Raw genomic sequence first — 25276 nt, forward strand, 5'->3', positions numbered from 1 at the left:
AGTTATGTTACCATTGTGGAAAATGTATTGTATTTAAGGTCTTTTTCATTGTTCATAAAACTATTTAGTTTTAACTGGTGATGATAATGGTGATGAAAATCCAGCACAAAGACATGGGTATCATCCTTATTTGAGGCCAATTGTTCACAGAAAAAAAAAAAACCCACACAAAAAAGCAAGAGACAAATATCTAAATTTATGACCTTGAAGATGACACGTTTGGATAGTTGACCCAATCTTCTCTAATGGCTAATTGTGGTCAAAGCTAGTGTAAAACACACAATGAGACTCCTAATCAGGCTATTTCTTTGATTTCAGACAAGTACAGTCATGAACCGTATAGTGAGATTTCAATCAACAATATGCCTCACACACAATGGTGGTCCCTTAAGATTATAATGGAGCTGAAAAGTTCTGCTCACCTAGTCACCTCATAGTCATCCTAATGTCCCAGTGCAACACATTACTGTTTTTTGCAGTCTCAGTCTGCCCATATTAATGCTATCAGTTAGAAATGCCCAGATACAGTCACCTGGGTCCCTGTGACCTTCCCACAGACATTCTCCTTTCCAAACCAACCTTAGAACTGAACTGATTCTTTCAGTTCTTATTGGGATTGCAAGATGCCCTTCAGTGATAACCATGGGAGCACAGGCCTGAGGTTCTGCTTTTACTGGGGATGGGGGTGGGGGACTAGGGTTCTAGGGCTCACACTTTACTGGTTAATTTAAAACATAAGAGTGGGAATTTAAAGTGCAGAAAGAGAGAAAGAAAAGTAGCCTGGCTGTCCATTTGTCAAAATCAACCAAGATCTGAGACAAAGAAGCCTCAGTGGGCATGTGAGGCCTGGCTCTCAATGTAGGCGTGTGGCTGGCCATGTGTTTATTGCAGAGAGCCTTCCCTGAAGTGGGTGCTATCTTTGAAACAGATGCCTCTCTGAAGTGAATGCCTCAACAATCAAATCTTAAATCAGGCCCTTGCATTACAAAAAGAAAGGGCAACTGCCAGGGTTTACACCGCAATCACTGACTCCTTAGTGGTGCTGCTGGCATAGACAAACCTACTCACTGTGCTGTCAGTCCCATAAAACCATAGCACGTTCATTATAACAGGAGGCTGTGCCTTCTAGGTTTGTGTAAGTGCACGCCCTGACAGAATGTATTCCAATCATGAAGCAGAGCATGACAGTATTGTTATTTAATATATGAAGTAAGGATATATTTAGCAAATATTTCACTTATTTACAAATCTAAGGCAAGGGTATACCAGTTTCTTCAACCAGTTGTTATGGACTCACCTCTCCCTCATATTTTCCTATCCCCCTCTTCCATTTTTTTTATGGCAGTAATTTATGATTGGCTCATTAGATGAGTGCATTTTAGTATTTGTGGATTGACTCATGCCCTTCTCAGACCATCTTCAACAAATAAGCACAAGGCAAACAGAAAACAATTTTTAGACTTACGTTATCTATAGTGACCAGTTCAATTGATCAAATTACTCATTTTTAAATGTTATACAAATAGCTATTTTAATACACTCTTCAAAGAAAATATATACTAGTCACCTGTCAGGTTCTAAGTATAAGGTGGTGAATAAGACATAGACCCCCACCTTCATAAAATTTCCAGATAATTGAAGAAGATTGATGTTATACAATTCATTTATGACCCATGAAGGGAGGGTTACCAGATGGGAAGTTCAGGGCTCTAAGGTAATGAAGAAATGGGTGTGAAATCCAGGTAGGAGTCAGGGGTGGGCTTAGGAAGACCTCATTGGAAAACAGGATTGCCCCTGCAAAGGCAAATAGCTACTTCCACTTCTTTCAGCTTTTATGAGACCAAGGAAGAAAAAAAAAGCTGTTCCTTTAGATGAAAAAAGTAGAATTTCTAATCTGAACTATGTCAATACCCAACATTTACTAAGTAATCCCTTTTTCTGCTTTCTGTACCCCATCCCCACAATACACACAAACCCCCAAATTTAAGATTTACATAATTTCTAATAGCTTTCTTCATTGATCAAACTGCTTGGCAATACTCTCCCTTCCTAAGTGTTGTAGAAACATTAGGTACTGACATCCTCAAAGCAAATAAAGCATATCAAATATTAATCTTAATATCAATTCTTTGGAAACTAGTTATTTATTTATTGAATTTAATGTATATTAGGTCTACGTTTTAAAATAGTGTCTATCAGACAATAGATCTATCAGAAATAGAACCGCACTAGATTCTGTTTCCATAAAACCTTTGAAGTTCTTCTACTTTACTAGTAAAGCATAACTCTCTCTGCTAGGGTCCCAGCCCACCTGTGCATCTAAGGGGAAGGTGACAGTGGCTGTCTATTTATGATGCTTTCCTTCATACTAAGATAACATTTTATTGGTTTCTGAGGGTCTTTACCTTGTGAAGAAAGTTTCCTTTTGTCCCTACTGTCTTTGTTTAAAAATAAGAGAAGCAGTGAGATGGCACAGTTGTAAAAAGCATGGACTTTGATGTTAGTAAATATAGAGAGGAATCAATGCTCTGGCCATTCCTAGCTTTGTGATCTGGAGTCAGGAACATTAACCTCTCCTGGCTTCAGTGTTCAGCAGTTATAGAAAGGAGAGTGTCTCTCTGCCCAGGGCATGATGATAACTGTGAGGTCTTCATTTGCTCTTTGACTTGGATTCAGGAGGCCAGGGGTGAAATGGCGGATGAGCCTATTCAAAGGTGTTAACTGTGGGTAGACGGAAACCTGTCCCTGAGTCTCAAACTGGTGATAAAGCAGTGTTTGATTTTATATGAAATCATTGACCAGATCTCTGCAACTTAGGTGAGGGATTATACAGAATTCATTTCAACACCATCCTCCTATTGATTTTTCAAGTAAAAACCCACTCGCCACCCATTCCCCCATACATCATTTCACATACTGATATTTTAAATGTTTGGTGATTAATTAATAGAGATTCCAAGACATTCAGAAGCTTTTGGGAACCCCAAGGAAATAAATAGGAAAATACAATTCTGGCCCAAAGTTTTTGTTATCCCTTTGCAAAACCAACAAAGAGGTCATGACTGAGTGGGGATATACTACTGATAACTCTGTATCACCCTTCTGGGCCTTCTCACAGTATGTTGACTTTATAGAAATGCTATTTCTAGGAGGCCTTTTACACTTTATGTGTCCAAACTGCCCTCTCTCGCTCCCTCTCCCTCTCAACTGAAGGTACATTATTGATATGCCATGACATGATTCTTTGTTCCAGGTGAACTCATTCCCAAGCCTCTGTCTTGTTTGCATTAGCCTACCTTGGTATTTGAAATCTGCCAATATAGATTTGAAATTTATGGAACAAAGACTTACAATCCGTTCAGCATATAATAAAGGGTTTTACCTATATGTGCCTTAGATTAATAAGGAACAACAAAGAAACAAATATTTGCTCTTTTCTAGATATGCTACTTATATTTATTCTCCAATGTTCTTACTCTCTGTCTGTTGGTGTATATGAATAATAGGATTTAGATGTAAGTGCACTAAAACTAAAATCTGATTAGTCTCTCAACATACCCAGACAGAGAAAGCCCCATCATGCTCATTTGATGAAAAGCACAACACGAATTAGGCCCACTATGAGAGAAAAGAGCAACTCTCATAAAGAGGATTCCACACCCCAACCAGGGATCACATCTGCAACCCTGGTGCATCAGGGTGATGCTCCAACCAACTGAGCCTCCTGGCCAGAGCAGAATTCCTTTCAAAGTAACAAAGGGAATGCATACACCTGCTTGCTTCAGTCAGTTATTTAATGATTTCACTTTTGGTTGTGGCAAGTGCCAATCCTTAAACTCAGCAGCAGACTTCACAGGCTATTTCTAAACTACTGATTCTTCTCCAAATAGAGTCTATCTTACAGGAGCAGTGGTGATCATTATAAAAGATGTTTAAAACCCTTTCTTCTCCTCTTACAATTCTGTGTCAGCCTTCAAGGAATAGACGACAAGGACTCCACCAGTATGAGTGCTTCCATAAATAAATGTTCCAGGTCATATCTTTATTTTGTGACTTTTACATTTTTTTAAAATAAACATCAATCCTTTTTTCCATTTAACTTGTTTTTAAATAGAATGTTTGAGTGTGCATAAGTAACAATATTTAGAGGGTACAAAAACTGTACTTGTTCCTTAAACTAGAAAAAGCATAAGCAGGTAACTATACTACTTTAATCCAATCTTCACAAAGTCCTCTTTATTTATAATATATGCCTAAATTCTATAATCCCTAGTAAATCTGACTGATAATGTTTCACCCAAGTGAATCAAAATTGCATTAACCAAGGTTCTGAAGCTCTTTCAATAAAACTCTGGATGAACGCTCAGCAGACATTGCCAAATATTTACACTCTGCAGTTATTCATGATATAAGGAGTACCATTCAATCAGTGGCATTTAATTTAACAATGTTTACCTGTGTGTAAGCCTCCGGTGACTAATGCAGACTGCGGTCTGAGAATCTTGAGCAATGCATACTTTATGGCGACTACATTTCATCTTTAAGCATGGATCTTTAGCTGGATCTAAAGCTAGAGAGAGGGGGTGGGTGGAGAAATTTGTACAGAAATTATTAAATTGAGTTTGTGCAAAATGGGGGGCTCTAATCCCATCAAACACAATTTGATCCAGGAATTTAAATAGCATTTAGCTATAAATTGTCTTCACATTCCTCTTCTATTAGGCAATACTTCTGCTTATACCCACATAACTCAGAGTGAATAGTTGCACTGTAGTCTCATCCACTTTATTCAGAAGTTAAATGCATATACTCCTATGATCAACGTGTAATCAAACAGGAACTTTAACACCAAAACTTCTTCCAGTTGCTACTGCCTCCTAAGCAGTAAAGGTGGAGAAATAAAGTTGGGGTATGCTACTGTAACACTTCTGTCAATTGAGAATTATACTGAGTGGCCAAATTATTATGACCGGCCAGATTATTATGACCACCCATCAGTACTTCCCTGGGCCACCTTTTGCCTTCAATACTGCGGCGATTATTCTTGGCATTGACTCCACGAGATGTTGAAAGGTGATGCGAGGAATCTGACACCATGCCTGATGAATAGCACTGTCCAGTTCTGTGAGATTTGATGGTTGTGGAACCAGCTGCCTGATGGCTCTTTTAACTTCGTCCCACAAATGCTCAATTGGATTGAGATCTGGTGATTGTGGGGGCCACCTAAGCAAGGTAAAGTCTCCCTCATGTTCCTGAAACCACTCCTGCACAATACGAGCACCATGGCATGGTGCATTGTCTTGTTGGAAGAAGCCATCTCCATTGGGATACGCCATCAACATGATAGGATGAACTTGATCAGCAATGATACTTAGGTATGTTGTGCTATTCAGATGTTTATAATGATCTGGCCCTCTAGCAACTTCAGTAAGAAATCATAGCTAATTTGCCTACAAACGTCAGGTGGTCATAATAATCTGGCCACTCAGTGTATATATACTTCTCTTATCTAGATTCAGGTGGGTAGAGAAAATGGGTTAGACCCAAGGAGATATTATGGGGCATTAATGAGATTTTGGATGTCCAGAAAAGTCTACAGCTATACTTAGGGCGCTGGCTGAGTGTCTCATAGTAAGAACTGAGACGTTGCATTTTTCAATTGTTTGTGCCTGACATTTGTACTGCCATTTATCCAGACAAAACCTCTGTCTTGGTAGTTGCCAACACAAAGACTGTGTGATATTTTAAATAATAGTCTTATTGAGAAATAATTCATATACTATACAAATCATTCTTGTAATGTTCAAAATTCATTGGTTTTTAGTATATTCAGTTGTGCCTATTATCATAATCAATTTAGAACATTTTTACACCTCAAAAAATACCCATACCCTGTAGTTATCATCCCATTTCCCCCAAATCCCTCCCAATAACCAATACTAGGTACTCACTAATCTAATTTCTGTCTCTATAGATTTGCCTATTCTTCACATTTCATATAAATGGAATCATACAAAATGTGATCTCCTGTGACTGCCTTCCTTTATTTGGAACAATGTTTTCTTTCAAGGTCTAACCATGTTGTAGCATGCATCACCACTTCTATTCTTTTATGTTGCTGAACAACATCATTCTATTGTAAAATATGCCACACTTTGTTTAGTCATTTACTAATTGATGGGAATTTTGATTGTTTACTCCTTTAGGTTATTATAAATAACTAGAGGCCTGGTGTATGAAATTTGTACATGGGTAGGACCCCTAGGCATGGCCGGTGATCAGGGCTGATAGGGGTCTTCTGGCTGCTGGCCGGGGCCTTCCTTCATTTCACACTGCTCTCCTGGTGGTCAGTGCACGTCATAGTGAGCAACTGAACTCCTGGTTTCCAGGTCAATCTCCTGAGGAGACACTTTGCATATTAGCCTTTTATATATATAGATGCTGCTATTGGTAATCACTATGGGTGATGGTTAGTGACAGTTTCTTGTCATTTGGGGGGGAGGGGCAGAAAGTCAGAGAGGGGGTAGGAACAAATAAGAAAATGACACTGAGCATCTAGTTTGGGTACATGTCCAAACTGAGAGAAAAAAAAAACATAAAAGATGGCAAACTAAAAAGAAAGTTCTAGAACACGTAGAAAAATGTAGCTGGGGTGACTAGAAAAATGTGCACTGGCAATATGAAGAAGGATTTGTGGGAGCTCTGGGCTTTCACTGGACATGAAATGTGGATTTTGGTCAATCTTCTTTAGATCTTAAACCTGGGGTAAATCAGAACTAACATACAAGGTACAAATCAAATTTAGCTTTAAAAAGCACACTTATTCACTACACTAAGTACGGTGAATATACTTTGATGACCAATGAATTCAATAAAATACATATATAGACTATATATAAATATATATTACTTCTGTGAAAATACAAAGTATATATTTCTTCAAAAATTCTTATTTGAGATTTCACATAAGCATGAGATATAAAATAAAGAATACTAACATATTGTTTAAAATGTTAAATAATATATATATATATATATATACATATATATTATAGGGTAAAAATAAATATATAAAATACATCTATTTGGAACACAAATATTTCAATTTCCTAACTTTTTTTACAAATAATTATTATATCAATTATAGATTCTTTTAAATTCTCAGTAGTTCTAACATTTAAGATAAGCTACATTAGTAATTTTATTCTCTATAAAATATTGAAAATACTTTATTAACTATGCAAATACAAATTGCTAAAATGCTCTTATAATATCACAGCTTCAACTGTCACTAATTTAAAAACTATCTCATAGAACTATTGTATCTTAGAGCAGTGCAAAATAAAATAAAAATTCAATAACTTAGAATGCATTAAAATGTTTTGAGCTATTTCTACTTCTTAGTCTATTTTAATTTTTAATTATTAAATAACATTTAATATGATTAAAATTATACCATTCTGCCTAAAAATTAAACAATGTCATTGCACCTACCACTGTACCTTATATTCATGTCATACACTCATCATCAATATAGTTAACTAGGATATATTATTCTGAAAATAACTTTTTATTTTCAGATAAGACACTATAGTACATATAAAACTATCATGGTTAACCTAATCTAGTTACTCTTGAGTGCAAACTATTAATAGTTATTTTTAGTTACTTCTTCCAGTTTTCTTTATCTATACATACTACATTAAATAATTTACAAAAGTTCCATAACTTCTCTTATACTATATCAATTTAAGAGAAAACAGATCTCAAAAATTGGTATATAAAGAGGATACCATCAGAACAAATATATCACATGAAAATTAATGAAATTTTGCATAAAATTCACCATAAATGATAACACAGAGCAGTAGCAGTACTTGTCAGGAGATGGAAAATAGAGTAAAAGTAAACCAGAAGAATCAAACACAGGGTGTGCAATAAGGAAAAGATCACTTTCTGTGCATGTGGTTTTAACCATCTGTATTTTTCAGTAGAACTCACATTGTTGGCAGCTTAAAAGCTATAAAACATCACACACTGTAAATACAGATGCCTCAGATTTTATTCTTGAAGTCACAACAATAACAGAAGCATCTTTCTCTTGGCTGAAGCCCATGGATTAGAATAAATTCTGTATCTTAAAGAGCCTGACATAAATTCATCCTCACCCTCTGTTACTATCCTCCTCTTTCCATCTTTTTCAAATTAACAGCTCCTATTCTACTCTGTATTATTATTAACAGCTCCAATTCTACTCTGTATTATTGTTTCAAGCATCCAGTAAAACTACCCCTAGAAAGAGTTCTGCTATTGCATTTAAATTCATTTGGCCATCTTCTTGTCTTCATCCATATATTTCAACATCTTTCTGATTGAAGTGAACTACTTGGGGACCTGATACTGTTTTGTTGTTGTGTTGTTGTTGTTTGTTTGTTTTGTTATAGAAAAAGTTATTCTGAATTTCAAACAATTGCCTTATAATTTAACCTTTGTGGTGCATTTGTGATAGAGGCTTTCCCTCATTCTTTCACCAGAATACTTGTTATCTCATACAGAATTCCTCACTTACTGCAGATCACAGTAAGATAGGAAGTGCCTAGCCATATCTAGCTGCTAATGGTGGAAGTACCTGAGTCAGCAGGTGAGCAATATGAGATGAATGTGAATGTGGATGACATACCTATATGTCACTAAGAAAATATCTAATTCTGGAAGAGAAGTCCCAATGTTAGGGAAACTGAAAAGTAAGGACACAGTGTAGATGGCAGGTCACGAAAATAAACATGGACAGTGAAAAGTGTTGAATTCTCACTGGAGCAGAGGAACCTTCATTAGTATTCATATTTAGTGCAGGTGGACTTGAAGAAAAGGCGAAAAGTGGCATCACTAAGTTGCAAAAATAGGTATTATTATTAGAAACAAGAACTGAAATAAGCTTTAACAGGGAAGATGGAAACTCCTAATCTGCACAAACTCATAAATTTTAACAGTGTTTTTCCACAGGAAGCCTAGATTTTAGAAGAATCATTAAATCCTAATGATTCTAGGCTAAAGCAGTCTTAAATCATGTTGTAGGTTAATTTTAATGGAGTTAATGATGAACCAGTTACCTTAGCTCAGCCAATGCCAGAGAAAGGATTTATTAGATACTTGACTAATATAACAGAAACTTAACCTTCCTAATATTGACACAGATTTTTCAAAGACCAATGTAGTACATGCTAATAATCTCTATGTGGCCTATTAGTTTCATCTATAAAATAAGGAATTTGGACTAGATGATCTCCAAATTCACATTCTGGTCTCATAGTGAATTATCCAATTTTAGCATACATTTTTTGGCACCAAATATCCTACATGAAACAGACACTTCCCTCAACTGACTTGTTTTATTCAAAGAGAGGTGTATAAGTAGGCAATTAGAATACATTAAGTGGAAATTATGTATGTGTGTGTACACATTTAACTAAATAGAAATACACATACACACACATGAAAGGATCATATAATGGTGAGTGGGGGATAATGAGTGAAAGCTTAAGTAGGTTTTGAAACATAAACAGTGAACACAATGAAAGAAAACTCTGGTATAAGGAAACATTATGAAAGGCAACCTATATAATAAAAGCCCAGTGACCATAACGGTGTCACAACTAGAATGACCGCTTGGCCAGTCGCTATGAGGTGCATTGACCACCCCCGGCCCGCAGGCTTCGATCACTGGATAGCAAACAGGGAACCAGAGTGGGTGGCAGTGGGGCAGGACTGGGGACTGGCAAGCGGGCAAAACGACAGACCTCTTGATCCCTCCTCCTGGCCCGCAGGCTGCGATCGTAGACAGATGGCGAACAGGGAACCGGGGTGGGTGGAGGCGGTGGGGTGGGACTGGAGACTGGTGAGCGGGCAGAAGATGGCCCCGATCGCAGGCTAGGCCTAGGGGCCCTACCTGCTCCTGATTTCGTGTGTTGGGCCTCTAGGAAAAGTATAAAAGGGATGCCCTATTCCTGGAATGACAGAGACTTCAGGATTACTGAAATAACATGCTCTGTGCCATCAACTTTTGTGATAAAACACTGATGGAAAAATCTTTACTTAAAGAGTTTTATCTCATAGTTAATACCATGTCATTGAATGATTTTAAACTGCGAAGTGGTGTAATTGGGTTTGTGTGGTAGAATGATGACACACAAGAATTTGGAGATGCTCTGAAGAATATATGATCAAGATGGGGAAACTAAACGTCAGCAACAGAAAGGATAAGAATCCATTCTAAGGAAATTAATCATGAAGACTGGCATGGGAACAATGATGACTACAGAGCAGAAAAGGAAGATGATTTTGAGGGAATCAAGCACTGGTCTGTTTGAATAGGTATTCCGAAGCAACACCACCAGAATCAACTGACTTAACTTCCAGCTCCTCATTTCCACCTTTTGTGGATTCTTTCTGATATTAATGTTGATGTAACTGATTTTCTTTTGATTAGTACTTGCCTGTCAATTCTCCCCCCAATTCCTTTGTTTTTAATTCTTATCTTTTCTATTTTATGTGCAGCCCTCAAGAACCCTTCGATAGATTTATAAATCCAATCTTTCCCTATTTCTGTTTCGTCTACTGTGATTTTAAAAAAATATATTTCCTCTCACTTTATTTTGTGCTTTTTTATTTTTCAATGTTTCTTTTCTTTCTTTGTTTTTCTCTCCTCTTTCCTACCTCATAGTCTATTGATTGCATTTTATTTAGGACTCTTTTCCTCTCTGCTAGTTTGGAAGTTACAAAATCTCTTTTAGTGATTTCCTTTAAATGTTTACATGCACATTTAAAGGTAATTATATAATGAAAGTAATTATATAATAAGTAGTTTATCCTCCTTCTGAAGAGTATTAGGACCTTAGAACACATAACACCAAATCTGTAACATTCCAATTCCTCACCGTTTTCAATGATTTACACCTGACTAGGACTTTATCACCGTACCCCTGCAAATGAGTCATTATTTCTATTGTTATTTTTCTGACATAGCTAATTAAAATAATGAAATCTATCAATTTCTTTGCTCATCAGTTCTTGCCATTCACTTTCCCTGTGCTTTCTCTTGAGTAATTCCTTACAATTTGCTGAAGTATTTTTTGTAGTTTTTTCAACATGTACCATTTGTGCTATAATTTTGATAACTTTTTCTGAATATATCTTTATTTTCCAGTCACTCTTACAGGATGGTTCAGCCGTGTCTGGAATTCTTATTTGATAATGATGTCTTTCCTAACCACAATGAAGTTATAGTTTCATGTTCTTTTGGCATCAGGTGTCACCAATTAATGTCAGTCGTCAGTCTATAGCTCTCTGTAAGTGATCAGCCTGCACTTCCTGGACATGGTAATATTTTCTTATCATCAAGATTTTATGTTAATCTTTTATGTTATCTCTAACTGTGATGGCAAGCACATACACAAATATGCCCTTCTCTTTCATTTTCAATTACTAACAAAATACAATTATGTGATGAAATAACTTTTTAGTGGTTGGAAAAAAATCAAGAACACAAGACTAAGTTGGATATGCATCATGATTTAAGAGCAGGTGAAACGTGCTATTGATACTTGGGTTTCAATTTGGGAAAAATTACAACCTCACTAAATAGTAAAACTAAACTATATGTCATCATTTGCTTGTTAAAATGTCTCTTTAAGCTTAATCGTGTGCACTCATCTACAATGAAGTGACCAGTAACTCAAATATGATTACAAAAACCTTCTTAATGGTTCAACAATGAAGCATCAGTTATGCTTTGTTTTAGTTCTAACAGTTTATTTCACTATAACTCTATCCTCTAAAACTATAGGAGGAACAGGTTTTTAGGGGGAATTTTAAAAAACTTGCCAGATGTTATAATGAAAGGCTGTGCAAGTGAGCAGCATGGAAAATAGAGCTAATGCCTGATAGTTAATTAGACTTTGACAGCCAATTTTGTGGTGCTAAATGTGATTAAATGTGGCTGCAAGTCTTTGGAATGACTTTCTTAGTTTCAAACCTTAATATTACTTCAATTATATAAAAGCCATCCAATCTAACTCTGGTCTCTTCATTGCAAACATTAAATGTGGAGGTCCACAAAATTGGTAGATTCATGTGCAATTAATGGATTAATTTAGTTAATAATAAATATTTATCAAAATCATAGTCTTTATTTCAATAATGTCTTATCATATAAAAGTGTATTAAATGTATCTAATTACTGCATTGATAAATTGAAGTTAACAAAAACTCTAGATGTTACTACAATGCTGAATTTCATATTACAGTTGCTCTAGTCATGTTAAAGGATTGATGAATATATTAGTACACCATTCTTTCCCATTCTGTATCACTGTTTTTCTTTGTCATTACATAGTTTCTTCCAAATTTCTAAAAGTGATAATTGCTAATAGCCTTTCTTTTATAAAGTAGATGCATTCCAGCAACATTATGTGTAAAAACCCATTATTATTAGTGGTTTCTATTTTCTCATCTAGTGTTTGATATATAAAGATGATGATATTGAATCCCTATCATAAAAGTTTATATTTGGGATATTCTTTCCAATATCAGAGCTAAGTACACCTATGATTAAATTAACACTTGTTAAAAGGCTGCTTTTCTTTATATTTATAAAGAAAAGCCCCTGTAATATGGAATTATATTTGGCCATTATAATTTGTATCTGTATCGATAGCTATTGAAGTCCTACAAAACCTCTGGTTTCTTGCCCAGCAGCTCTTCTAACCACCTGCTGGAGGAACTCTGGCCCACTTTGAGTGACACTGCATTTCTCAGACCTCTCTCAGGGCATGGGATTATCTCTATGCAACAAAATCCACAGACTAAACTCACCGTGTCCTCCAATAAACTCATTTTAAAATGTTTGCATATTTAATAGTAAAAGTAATAATTTCCACATGACTCTTCCTAAAAAAGAATAAAGGTAATCTTTAAAAGACCAAAACAAGCCTCTAAGTATAGACATGCTGCCTCTGAGAGGTGTGTCAAATATTCACACACACACACACACACACACACACACACAGATGTAGATGTATACACAATATAGTTATTATGATCATTTAATTCATTCTGAGGTGTGAAGCAGAAGAGACTCTCTTTTCAATCTGATATAAAATTAAAAGCATATTTTTTTCTTTACCACCAGAAGAATTATTACCATTTTAAAAGTTGAGCATAAGAAGTGTTGGCAAGAATTTAGATTAACCACTCCTAACACATGGCTGGTGAGAGTATAAAATGGTACAATCAGTGTTATCTAGATCTAATTAAGAAACAAAAGACACAGTAACTCAAAGAGGGGGGGGTTAAAATAAGGAATTACTAATTATAGCAGAGGAGTAACTACAAAGGTGTAAAGAGAGCTCTAAAGAATACTCTAGTGATGATATAGGAAGGTGTGTTTCCGCCCAGATTAGGGGTTCAGACTTCATTGGAGAAGGTTGTAGGGCATAGGATGGCTAAGAAGTCTATTTGGTTGCCGGGGTCAATGCTGTTCCATAGTCACTGGGAAAGCAGGCGACATGTATCCACTCCTCCCACCCATCCTGTAGAGGTTCATCAAAGCTGGCAGGCAAGGAAGCTCAGCTGATACAGGCAAGCAGGAAAACACAGAATACAGGTGGGCCAGAGCTGCCAGGTAGGTACACGGAGTGAAGAGGAGCATGGGGAGCTCATTTGCAATAGCAAGACCTGCTGTGCACAGTGCCAATCAAGACTGAGTTTGCAAGCTTGCCTTGGGATGGCACACGCTGGGCATGATGACAGCGTGGAATACCCTGGCATGTCTTCCCTTCATGCACCACTGCAGAAGGGAGGAGAGGTAGATGTATCCAAGAGCCAGAAAAAGAAGCCCTTCACTGCAATACCCTTGAAGTCCCCTCTATTGACAAAGCTTAACATGTTGTTTGCTACAAGGTGACAAGCATACAGGATCCAGCTCCATTATTGCAGAATAGGCAATGAAAGGTAGATTGAGAGATGACAGACAATAAATTGGTACCTTCATAATCTCTTTGGAAAATAAGTTGGCATGCTTTTTACAATTAATACCACATCTATGAATATATCCATAATTGTTTGTTTATAAAAAGACTATAATAAAATGTTTAGGGCACCTTTAGTTAAGAGTTCACCTAAATATCTATTAGCGGATGAGTGAGTAAACAAATTGTTTTGTACAAACAGAATACTAGTTGGCAATAAAACTAACCAAAAAATTAAAAGAAACCTAGAACATGCAATAACATTAGGTAAATATCAAAAACGTTATAACAAACAAAAAACAGCAGATATGAGTGTACACATTGTGTAGTTCCATTTAGGTCAAGTTTTAGAACAAGCTAAGGTAATTAAAGTAAAAGAAGTAAGAACAGTTTAGAACACTGATTGTGTGTGGTGGGAGGGACAGGGCAAAGCAGGCAGTTTGAGGAATTCCTGGAGTGACTGAAATGTTCTTCATCTTAATTAAATCTGTGTTGATTCAATTATCTGCACCCACCAAAATGTATCAAAATGTAAAATACAATAATCTAAATGATTGTATTTTATTATATGTAAATTATGCAAAAATAAAAAGATAATTTTCTCTTTTTAAATCTCCATTCTCTATGAGATTATTTAAGCCTTCTCAATCACCCATCTCAAGGCAGCAGAGCATACAATAAAAATCAGAGATGACAAATTTCACATCAACATTTAGATACTATAAATCAATTCTTTCCCATTGATGCAGCATATTCTTTATAAGGCAAATACTGCATACTGCAGACAAGTAAAATTAATGAAAAATGATAGGAAAGAAAATGCAGAACTGGATCTCACTTCCTTGACTGTGTATTCAACACTTTCGGTGATATCTATAAGAGACATTGGGTGTAACTACTGGAATCTGGACATCCTAGAAATGAAGAGAGGTTTAGCATATATACAGACCTTTAAAACTAAGACTGTTTTATAGAATCCATGACATTATTGGCTGAAGTAACAAGTTAATCGAATTTATAGCTAAGAATATTTTTTTCATATACATCCTAATCTTCAGAACATGGTCTATGAAGTAAAGCTTTTGAAATGTTCGTCAAATACTTCTTTCAGGAGATTGATGTTGCTTAAGCAGAACTGCAAGGGTAACAATAACCGACTACCTTAGCAAAGCAAGAATGATAATCACCCTGACAGATAAGTGTGCCTTATGGATCTTTCTTGGCTTTCAGTTTGTCATTTCCAATTAATATCATTGCTTATTTAAAAAATCCTCACTAAGTACTGATCTGGCCATGGTTAAAGGAAGGTTTCATGGACTACCACCTACACAGGTGTGATTAGATTAAACCTATTTTGCCCAGATAACTAAATCAAATGATGGTGCATTTTCTGATGCTCATAGCCCTTTAGGTCAAACATTGGACATTTTTGTTGACTAAGGTATTTATCTCCAAAACATTAAAAAAGTATTTGTAGTCAGTTTTGAAGGCTGTAAATTGACAATGCAATATGATCTGATCAAATTATTACAGCAGAATCAAATTCTAATGAATGACATAAAAGCCTCTAAAACTATAAGAGGTGGCACCATATCATATTCCAAACACAATGGAAGCAGCAGAGATGAATGGCCATAAGGTTAGCTCTTCATGTAGTTTTCTATGTGAAGTATTAGAAGTATATTTTTCTGCTAGCTATTAGAAAGTAAAAAGAACATAATTAGAACCATACCATATAACAAGACAATGTAACTGAAAAGTGGGAAATTCGAAAGTAGTCCATGATTGACAAATGGGGAAATAGAACTGAATAGGGTACAATGTTGCTGTATATTACTGCTCAACTTTAAAACTTATATAAAGGATAAAATATTTCAAAAATTGTGACTTTGCATTGCAATATTGCCTTATGAAGTACAAAACTTTTATTCGACACTAACTTTCTGGTAAAGAAAGTACAATAAATAGCCTGGCCAGTGTGTCTCAGTGGTTGAGCATCGACCTATGAACCGGGAGGTCACGGGTTCCATTCCCGGTAAGGGCACTGCCCAGATTGCAGGCTAGATTCCTAGTAGGGGATGTGCAGGAGGCAGCCAATCAATGATTCTCTCTCATCATTGATGTTTCTAGCTCCTTCTTCCTCTCCTTTCCTCTCTGAAATCAAATTTATTAAGAAAGAAAGTAGGATATATCACTGTGAGATACAAGAAGAGGCAACTAGAAAATACTCAATTTAAATTTGCAAATTTAAATAGGTTGGGAGAAAACAATTGGCCCTGATTTATGGGTAGGTCAGGAATGAATCCCACTGTGTTATGGTCCTATTCATGGACAATCATGAAATAGAGTAATAAAGGTAAACTACGTTAGGCAAGGTGCAGGGAAGTACACCACATCTACTTTACTAAGGAGAGATGACTAAAGAGAGATACTGAATCATGGGCCATGGCTAATTTGCTGGCTGTCTAGTCATGGCTGTGGAAAGAACAAGACTGAATGAATGGGGACAAGAGTTCAGTGGGAGAGGTACGTGGATAGTCCTCTAGGAACAGACACAGAGTAGGTAGGTAGTTATGTTCCATATAAATGCCGCCCAGGCGCAGCTCTCAAGCCTATGATGTGAATCAACTGTTTTTCAAGTTCTCCAAGACTTTTTCTCTATCCTTCCCACTTACATTGTTCGAGAATTCCATATACAAAATGGCCATGGTTACAGGCATAAAGACTATGCACAGAATATTTTGTTGACTAAATTCTTCCCCTAACCCCATGACTTGCAGGGAGAAATCTAACTCTTACCCCTTGTTTTTTGAATAATCATCCTATTTCTTAAGTAAAGTTCTGTGCAGGGGCAATTGGAATCCATTACCCCAATAAGTTGAACTGCTGGGTATCTCTGCAGAAGGTCAGACCTAAAGTTCAATGACCTTCCATTTCAAGTAGGCTTATTGCTCTATTATCACTCTTAAAATGTTTCTCTTGTATTGAATAAGATATATTTTTCATTTGTTATTTATAATATATCTTTGAAGCATAATTAACAAATTAAAATTTTAAAGTGAACTTCACCAGGAGTTAATTTTAGTTAATCTTCACCTCAATGTTAAGATAATTTTTTATATATATTCAGATTAATAGCATTCAATTCATAAAATCTGGTCTAATAATATTTTCATAATTATTGAGTCTATTCTGTCAAAGGGTACCCCCTCTATAAAATAAATAAAATTAATACATTTATTATAAAGTAAATAGTATAAGTTTTTAAATTACATGATGAGGTGCTTTATTAAAGGGATATTTACATTTGCTGAGGACAAAGAAAATAAACCTATTTTATTATTAATTGCCTTCAGCAAAAGCAAATATTACTAAAAGATATGATTCTCTAACAATATAAAGTCATACAAATCATAGTTTCTGTGATCAAAGTATATAGGAAGACATTAAAATATTAATAGTGTCAATGATGAATGACTCACCACAAAAACCACAGACTGTTAAGAGAAAGGATGTGTGACAAATAAGTGTAAGAGGCATTTAATTCATAAAACTGAAACTTGAGTCTGGAGATGTTTGCTCTCTTCCTATTGATTATGGAACTGAGCAAAGAAAAAGTAGAGACTAAGAGGATTGGGCCTGAAGTAGAGTATTATTACCTAGGACTGGAGAAGGTAGGAAAAAAACAAAAAAACAAATATGGATTTTATTCATTTACCAGCAGTCACTCCCTCTCCTTGTCACAAATTGTATTTTCCTTGTGGGTTTGCCCCTCGTCACATCAATGTGGTTCATTTCCCATAATACCTTGGTCAGAAAGTATTTGGCCTAAACCTTGCACCTCAATCTAGTTCCGCAGGATTCTGAACCTGGACGACACATAGGCTTGGTTGGTTGGTGATGTTCATTCTTACTTTTATTATTTGGAGTCCCTTTAGCCATTAATTTTTTGCTTAATTTAGCCACAGCCAATCACTAAATTACTTCAACAAATTAATAGGAAATCTGAATGAAGAAGAGGAAAAGGCTAGAAACCAGCTCAAACTTATAAGGCTGAGAATTCAAAAACTCAATACAATTTTTTAAAAATCGACATTTTATGGCATTGGGGGGAGGTGGTATGTGAAGCAAACATAAAGTATCCAATTTTTACTCATGACTTAACTACTTAAATATAAATGTGCTCAACTATCAGTTGGGAATTTTAGAGGCAAAATGGAGATAGCAATACTGCTGGGCACAGTAAACTGACTATCACAGGGAAAAAGAAAAAGAAACTGAGGAATGAAGCTCAGAAGCCACCCTGCTGTTAGGGAGGATGAACACGGAGGTAAAAGTTAACCAACTTCACAGACGACAAAACTACTGCATTTTGGCTTCTCCATCAGTAAAACAATGTCATTGACTGGTGCAATTCCTAAGATTATACAAATGATTTTTTATCACCCAGTTAGCAAGCATACCTGCTGTGACCTTAACATATATAAACATATATGTGTGTTTATGGCTAAATATGAAAGCTTTATAAAGAAACAAAATATTGTATTCTACTTAGAGATATGGGTTTAGCTCATTTCACTTTTATTAATTATCACAGAAACAAGCAAAAAAAAAAAAAAAAACAGAAGAAAAGAGCTCAACCTAAATGACATTTTGATGAGCACTTTTTCTGTATCCGATTCAAAAAATTATAAGTTACATTTCTAATTAGCTTCTGGAAAACATACTAAAGGGCTCAATAGTCATTATCTCTTAAGATGCTAATGAAGCAACAAGAACTAATTATTTTATTTGGGGGGGCTGATTTGGATTCATCCTCTTTAGTTTTCTGTGAAAAATCACTCCATAGAAACGAGAATTCTTCATTACAACTAATGGTTTTATTTCCTAATTGCTCATGCTCAGCAGGGTTGCCCATCATTACCACTGTGATTTAATTTAGTTTGGAGACACTGGCAGCATATATTAGTCATATCACCGTATCATGACATCATCATCATAAACATTACTAATAATTTAGCAGTAGGAAATCAAGAGTGCCAAGCATTAATATATGACTTTTTCAAACTAAAAGGAACCGAGCATTAAAGTGATTTACACTTGAGTATTTTTAAAGGTCTATATTATTAAATAAATGCTCAAGTTAACATCATGTTCGAGAAAACAAAAAATGTATATTTTTATTTAAAATTGTAAATTGGGAATCTATATCTAATAGTGTTATTATTTTTATTATTAATGTGAAGTATGTATACTTCTTAAAGTTTCATACATATTATTTAAGCTTCACACTAGTCCCCTGAGGGAGAATTACTGCTTTTTTGCACATAGGAAAATGAAAGTGAAATTGAGTAGGCATAAACCACGCCTAATAACTGAAAGAATTGTGCTGAGCCGGGAAATGCAGGACGCGTAGGTCCTCATGCCCCATCCCTGATGAGTTTCAGAGTGATTCTCAATACAAAATACAGTATTACCAAGGATGCTAAAGGAATCTTCCTCACCTTCCTCTGCCCCAGTGTTACCAAAAATATTTATATGCATGTAAGGTTTCTCTTATGAATAAACTCTTTTAATTCTCCATCTGAATTTACTACATGAAGACTGTCCTCTATAAAATTACAATAGTTTTTTTTTTGTTTTCTTCCAATAAAAGTCATCAGCTGTTTTATCTCAATATGTGTCTTACTAAATAATAAATTATTCAATTTATTATATACTACTGGACTTCGGAATTCACTTCTACCCAGCAGAAATTATATGTAATTTATCAGGTTGGTTGGGTGTCATCCTGAGCACCAAAAGGTTGCTGATCGATTTCTGGTCAGGGCACATGACTTGATTGCGGACTTATACCCAGTGGGGGGTGTTCAAGAGGCAGCCTATTGATGTTTCACACTCACATGGAAGTTTCTCTCTCCTTCTCCTTCTTCCTTCATCTGTCTAAAAAAATCAATAAAAAAGCATATTTGCTAATGACACATCTGATAAGGGTTTAATTTTCAAAATATATAGAACTCATATGGTTCAACAAAAGAAAGACAAATCACCCAATTAAAAAATGAGCACAGGGCCTGAATAGGCACTTCTCCAAAGAGGACATACAGATGGATAATAGACATATGAAAAAAAATTCCCAACATCACTAATCATCAGAGAGATGGAAATGAAAACAACCATGAAATATCACCTCACACTGCCAGAATGGCTACCATCAACAAATCAACAAACGACAAGTGCTGGAGATGATGCAGAGAAAAGAGAACCCTAGTACACTGCAGGTCGGACTGTAGACTGGTGCAGCTACTGTGGAAAACAGTATGGAATTTACACAAAAAATTAAATATGGCACTACTGTTTGACCTAGTGATGCCGCTTCTAGGAATATATCTTAAAAAGCCTGAAACACCATTCAGAAAGAATACATGCATCCCTGTATTTATAGCAGTGTTATTTACAATAGCTAAAACCTGGAAACAGCCCAAGTGCCCATCACTAGATGAATGAATAAAAAAGATCTGGTACATTTACAGAATGAAATACTATGCAGCTGTAAAAAAGAAGGATCTCTTACCCTTTGCTGCAATGTGGAAGGACCTTGAGAGTATTATGCTGAGTGAAATAAGCCAGTCAAAGAAAGATAAACATCACATAATCTCACTTATAGGTGGAATCTAATGAACATAATAGGCTCAGAGACATAGAGGCATGGAACAGACAGACATATCTCAGAGGGGAAGGCAGGGAGATGGAAAGAGATTAACCAAAGATCTCATATACATGCATGCATAGCCAATGGACATAGACAATAGTGTGATGAAGGCCTGGGGTGGGGCAGGGACCGGGAAGAGGGAGATAAATGCAGGGGGGGGGGGTGAGGAATTGAGGGATATCTGTAATACCGTCAACAATAAAAAGAAAAGAAAATTTTCAGAATCAATACATTTTTTAAAGAAAGAAAAAGTGATAGAAGTAGACACTATCTTCTTTCTCAATTGTCTTATAAGAATAAACTTTCAGAAAGAATCTGAAAATGGAAACTAAAAGATTTCTAGCTTCTCAAAATGCTCAGAATTATCTTAATTTCTAGAAAGCTTTTAAGTGTAGCCAACCTGGGAAAAAGGGACAAAAATGTATTATATTTATACTAAATAATATTTATTACTTTTTTCATCTCCAAAAAGTCATTCTTGAACAAGATAATAAACTGAAAATTTTAAATCCAAATACCAACATTTATCAAGAAACACACACACATACCACACATATACACAAACTGCTAAAAATAAAGTAGGCATGGAAAAGGCAAAACTAATTTAAATAAAAAGGTCATCCTGTATTTCACAGTAGGAGATACTGAATGTCTTTGGCTTAATGAAAAGATGGAGATATGGTTTGAAAGTACAATTTGATGGCAATTTAACATCTAATTAAAAACAGGGCTACAATATAGAATCTAACTTGGCAGCTTGGTGATGGTTCAGTTTCTATCAGCTCAGCAAGACTTATGTCATGTTCTGTGATTAAAACTATAGCTCTTGCATGTGGGCTGTTAATTGTAAACATGTTAATAAGGATCAAATATGTCCTTCGAGATCTGTATCTGGTGAGAATTTCAATTTAACCTAAACTAACACCGCTCTAGCTAGAAAAATTACTAAATTTTTCTCTCTATGTATATTGAGCAATACTAAATTTATTTTAAAGGACACAGATACTTTAATGAACAGTTGTGTAATTTTCAGGGTGGAAAACAAAAAGTCAGAGTACTTGAATTAAAATGGTAATTTATCTCCATATAGAATTTCTAAACCTTGAGGCTCCTCATATATTTAAGCAATTATTTTATCAACAAATATATTTGTACTTAAGTGAGTAATGTATTAGTTCCCAAATTAACATCTACCCATTGATAAAATATTGTTTTCATAAATTGTTTTAAAACTCTATAAGAACCATTCAATGTAAGTTAAAAACAAAATAGCCTAGACTAGTAATTATCAAGGGAGAGAGAGTTGGCTCTATCCACTTTAACACTTAGGTCATTTCCAAATAGAAAGAAAACACACACAGGGGTAAAGTCTCAGGGGGAAAGGTCAAAAGGTCAAGAAAATAAATATCATTTCTTCTATAGACTGTGACTACCTCAAGGAGCTGATGTGTTACTAGGTTTTTGCTTGCTTGTTTTGTGCTTTATGCCTTTCATTATTTCTATGTGGTTACATAAGGTGTCATCTATATTTGGATGTTAGGAGTGGGGCAGGAATAAGTTGTCATGATAAGCAGATGAAATAATGTTAAGAGATTATGAAAAACATATATATCTCCTTGGGTGTGAAGTAGAAGTCTCACCTGCTAGCTTAGCAGAAGTCCCTATAGGACACACTTTCCTTAGGCAGAAGGAAATTGACCAACTCCAGTTATATACTGCTAGGTAGATTAGCAACACACAACTCCTTGGGCAAGCCCACCTCTGATCATGTGGCTCTCATGTCATATCAGACTGCTCTCTGAGCCTGAAACCTAGTCTGTAATTTATTTAGTCCTGGTAATTGTTTTTCCTTCTTTTCCTGTCAGAATCCTTGCCATGAGACTTTTCCTAGATTTCTGGCTTTAGAACTAGACCTGCCCAAATTTAGTCAAATCTTCATTCTCATCCCAGAAGGTTAGATGCCCTGTGATTGAACATTAATACAATAGCCAGATAAAATCTGCTCTCTCAGCTGGCTACTATTAGGAGTTCTGCAAATATTTATTTTTCCTGATTTTTGCAACCTCATCATTCTATGTAGGCAAATCAGTGCCAGGCCATCTTACCTGAATACCCTTCACCTACCCCCATCCCTCAGAGGCTAGACCTGAATTAAATACTTCACCACAGCTTAAATATCATTAAAGATAAACATTGCAACGAGCTTTTGCTAACGGCAGCTATCAATGAGATAATCCTGTTTTTTACCTTCACATTTTTAATTTTTATGAAAGACCATTTTATATATCTTGAGTCCCCCCCCAAAAAATCACAATCTTCCTAATGATGTAGTTATCCATGGATAGATGACATTCCTCATAAAACACAGAAATTGTCTCAACTCTTTTGAGTTCTATTTAGTATATAACTTTATGCTATGTTAAAATGTACATCCCTGGATATATAGGACTCATTATCTGACTTCACAATAGTCTTTATCCACTTTTCTTCTCTTTCCTAAATTAAGCAGAAAACATCCAAAGTTTGAGAGTTTCCTCTTGTGCAAGTACGTCATTTATCTCCCTTGACCTCATTTCTTTATTTAAATCCATAATGCAGTCTAATGCAGAGTCACAGCTTTAATTAGAAATGCCTTCCACCCCTAACTGGTTTGGCTCAGTGGATAGAGTGTCGGCCTGCAGACTGAAGGGTCCCAGGTTCGATTCCGGTCAAGGGCATGTACCTTGGTTGTGGGCACATCCCCTGTAGGGAGTGTGCAGGAAGCAGCTGATCGATATTTCTCTCTTATTGATGTTTCTAGCTCTCTATCCTTCTCCCTTCCTCTCTGTAAAAAAATCAATAAAATGTATTAAAAAAAGAAAAAAAAAGAAATTCCTTCCAGTCCTACAGTAAGCAAGGTGAGAAAAACAACAAACAAACAAAAAGCACTTGAATATATTCTTGCTGATAGAGTTATTTGGGATGAGTTTAGACAGTTATTCAGAGATCTTTCAAATAAAAGACGGTGAAAAAGCTAATGCCTTTAAAACATACTATCCTTTGCCATATAAACCCCTTAAATAGAATGATCAACTCTTAATTGCATTTGCTTTTAAATGCAATTTAAATATACTTCTCTGCCAAGTATATTCCACTACACTGGAAATACAAACATGGCTTTGGGAAGACATAAAGTCATATATTACTCATATTACTCCGTATCCTAATGAAAACGTATGATGTTCTAGATTTTTATGTCTTTAAATTTTTAAAAAATTGGATGGACCAGAGGGGTGGGAGCCCTGATATTCTGCTGTGACAATAACCAGAGCATCGCTAGAGATTCATATTGCTTTAGTATTTAGTAAGTTTCGTCTCGGGCATTACATTGAATGTTTGTTTCTCCCTGGGTGAGGTTTCTGGATCTAGGTCCTTATTTTCTTCTTACTGCCTGAAAGAGTTTGACCATTATCAAGTGGTAGCACAGGCCTAAAACTTAGGCTCATCAATTATGTATTACTAAAAGAAGAGATTGTTGAGCGTGTAATTGGACCCTGTGGCTGCTTAGCTCTGTTCCTCAAAATAGGGCAGAAAGTAAAGACATTTGCTTCTGGTTCATCTAACTTACCCAGATCAAAGATTTTAAGTAACACTCCCCAACATTCCAGGTTTTTCTTTTCTTTTTTTTAATATCCCAAAGCATCTTTAACAAGACTGCCCAGAGTACTTCACTGCTTTCAGTGTTCGGGTTCCATATGCAACCTAATCCAGCAAAAGAGCCCAGGAGACTCTAACTCTCCACTGAGGGGCCAGGGAAAGAGACAAAGAAGCTGCTGTGGATTAATGAGCCCCCAGGACAAGTAGCTTAATAAGAGGAAGTGGCTTTGACCTTGGAAGAAACCCCGGTTCATACCAACTATTTAATTTGACATAACTTAGTTAAACTAAATATTTTCCTGAATGTCTCTCCCAATTTAATTACATAAAGGGAATTTTTAGTTTATAAGGTCAAAGGCTTTTCAGGTCCTTGAAAAACAAACAAACAACTTTTGTTTTTTCACCTACTGATACAATGACAATACCAGTCACAGAAATAACAAGTAAAGCTTTCCAGCAAATGTGGTTACATGTTATAAACATATGGAAATTTCAAAAAAAGACATTCACGAAGCAGGTCCTCCAAAGGATGAGTTTCAATAGACTGATCACAGGCCACAGAATAGCCCCAGCATTCCTATAATGAACCCTGGGATGACAGCTTCCTATACATGAACTGGGAATCCTCTGCACTCCGGCCTCCACCACGGCTCAGCCAATTACACACTGTAGGATTTCTTAGAACTCATTTTCTATATAGTTGGGACACTTTCAGTTGGGTATAAGAGAAGTCAATTAAAACTGGCTCAACCATAATTGGAACAGACTGACAGATGTCAGTGGGGGGACTGGATGAAAAAGGGTGAAGGGATTAGACAAAAACCATATATGCATAGCACACAGACACAGACAAAAGTGTGGTGATGGCCAAAGAAAAGAGGGTTTGGAGCTACGTAGAGTTATG

The 25276-nt window shown here is 35.8% G+C and overlaps 1 protein-coding gene across 2 annotated transcripts in view; it reads right to left on the bottom strand.

The window, feature by feature from the left end:
- SPOCK3 (SPARC (osteonectin), cwcv and kazal like domains proteoglycan 3) overlaps positions 1-25276 on the bottom strand; it is a 328026-nt gene that overhangs the window by 150865 nt on the left and 151885 nt on the right. For both annotated transcript variants that reach the window (XM_070415434.1, XM_070415435.1), the window contains exon 4: positions 4456-4570. In XM_070415434.1, the coding sequence (XP_070271535.1) occupies positions 4456-4570 (115 nt within the window). The remainder of the gene's footprint in view (positions 1-4455; positions 4571-25276) is intronic.

This window comes from Myotis yumanensis, unplaced genomic scaffold (assembly GCF_028538775.1).
Source record: "Myotis yumanensis isolate MYYU_CA2020_CCGP unplaced genomic scaffold, mMyoYum1.0.hap1 SCAF_5, whole genome shotgun sequence".
Taxonomy (NCBI): Eukaryota; Metazoa; Chordata; class Mammalia; order Chiroptera; family Vespertilionidae; genus Myotis; species Myotis yumanensis.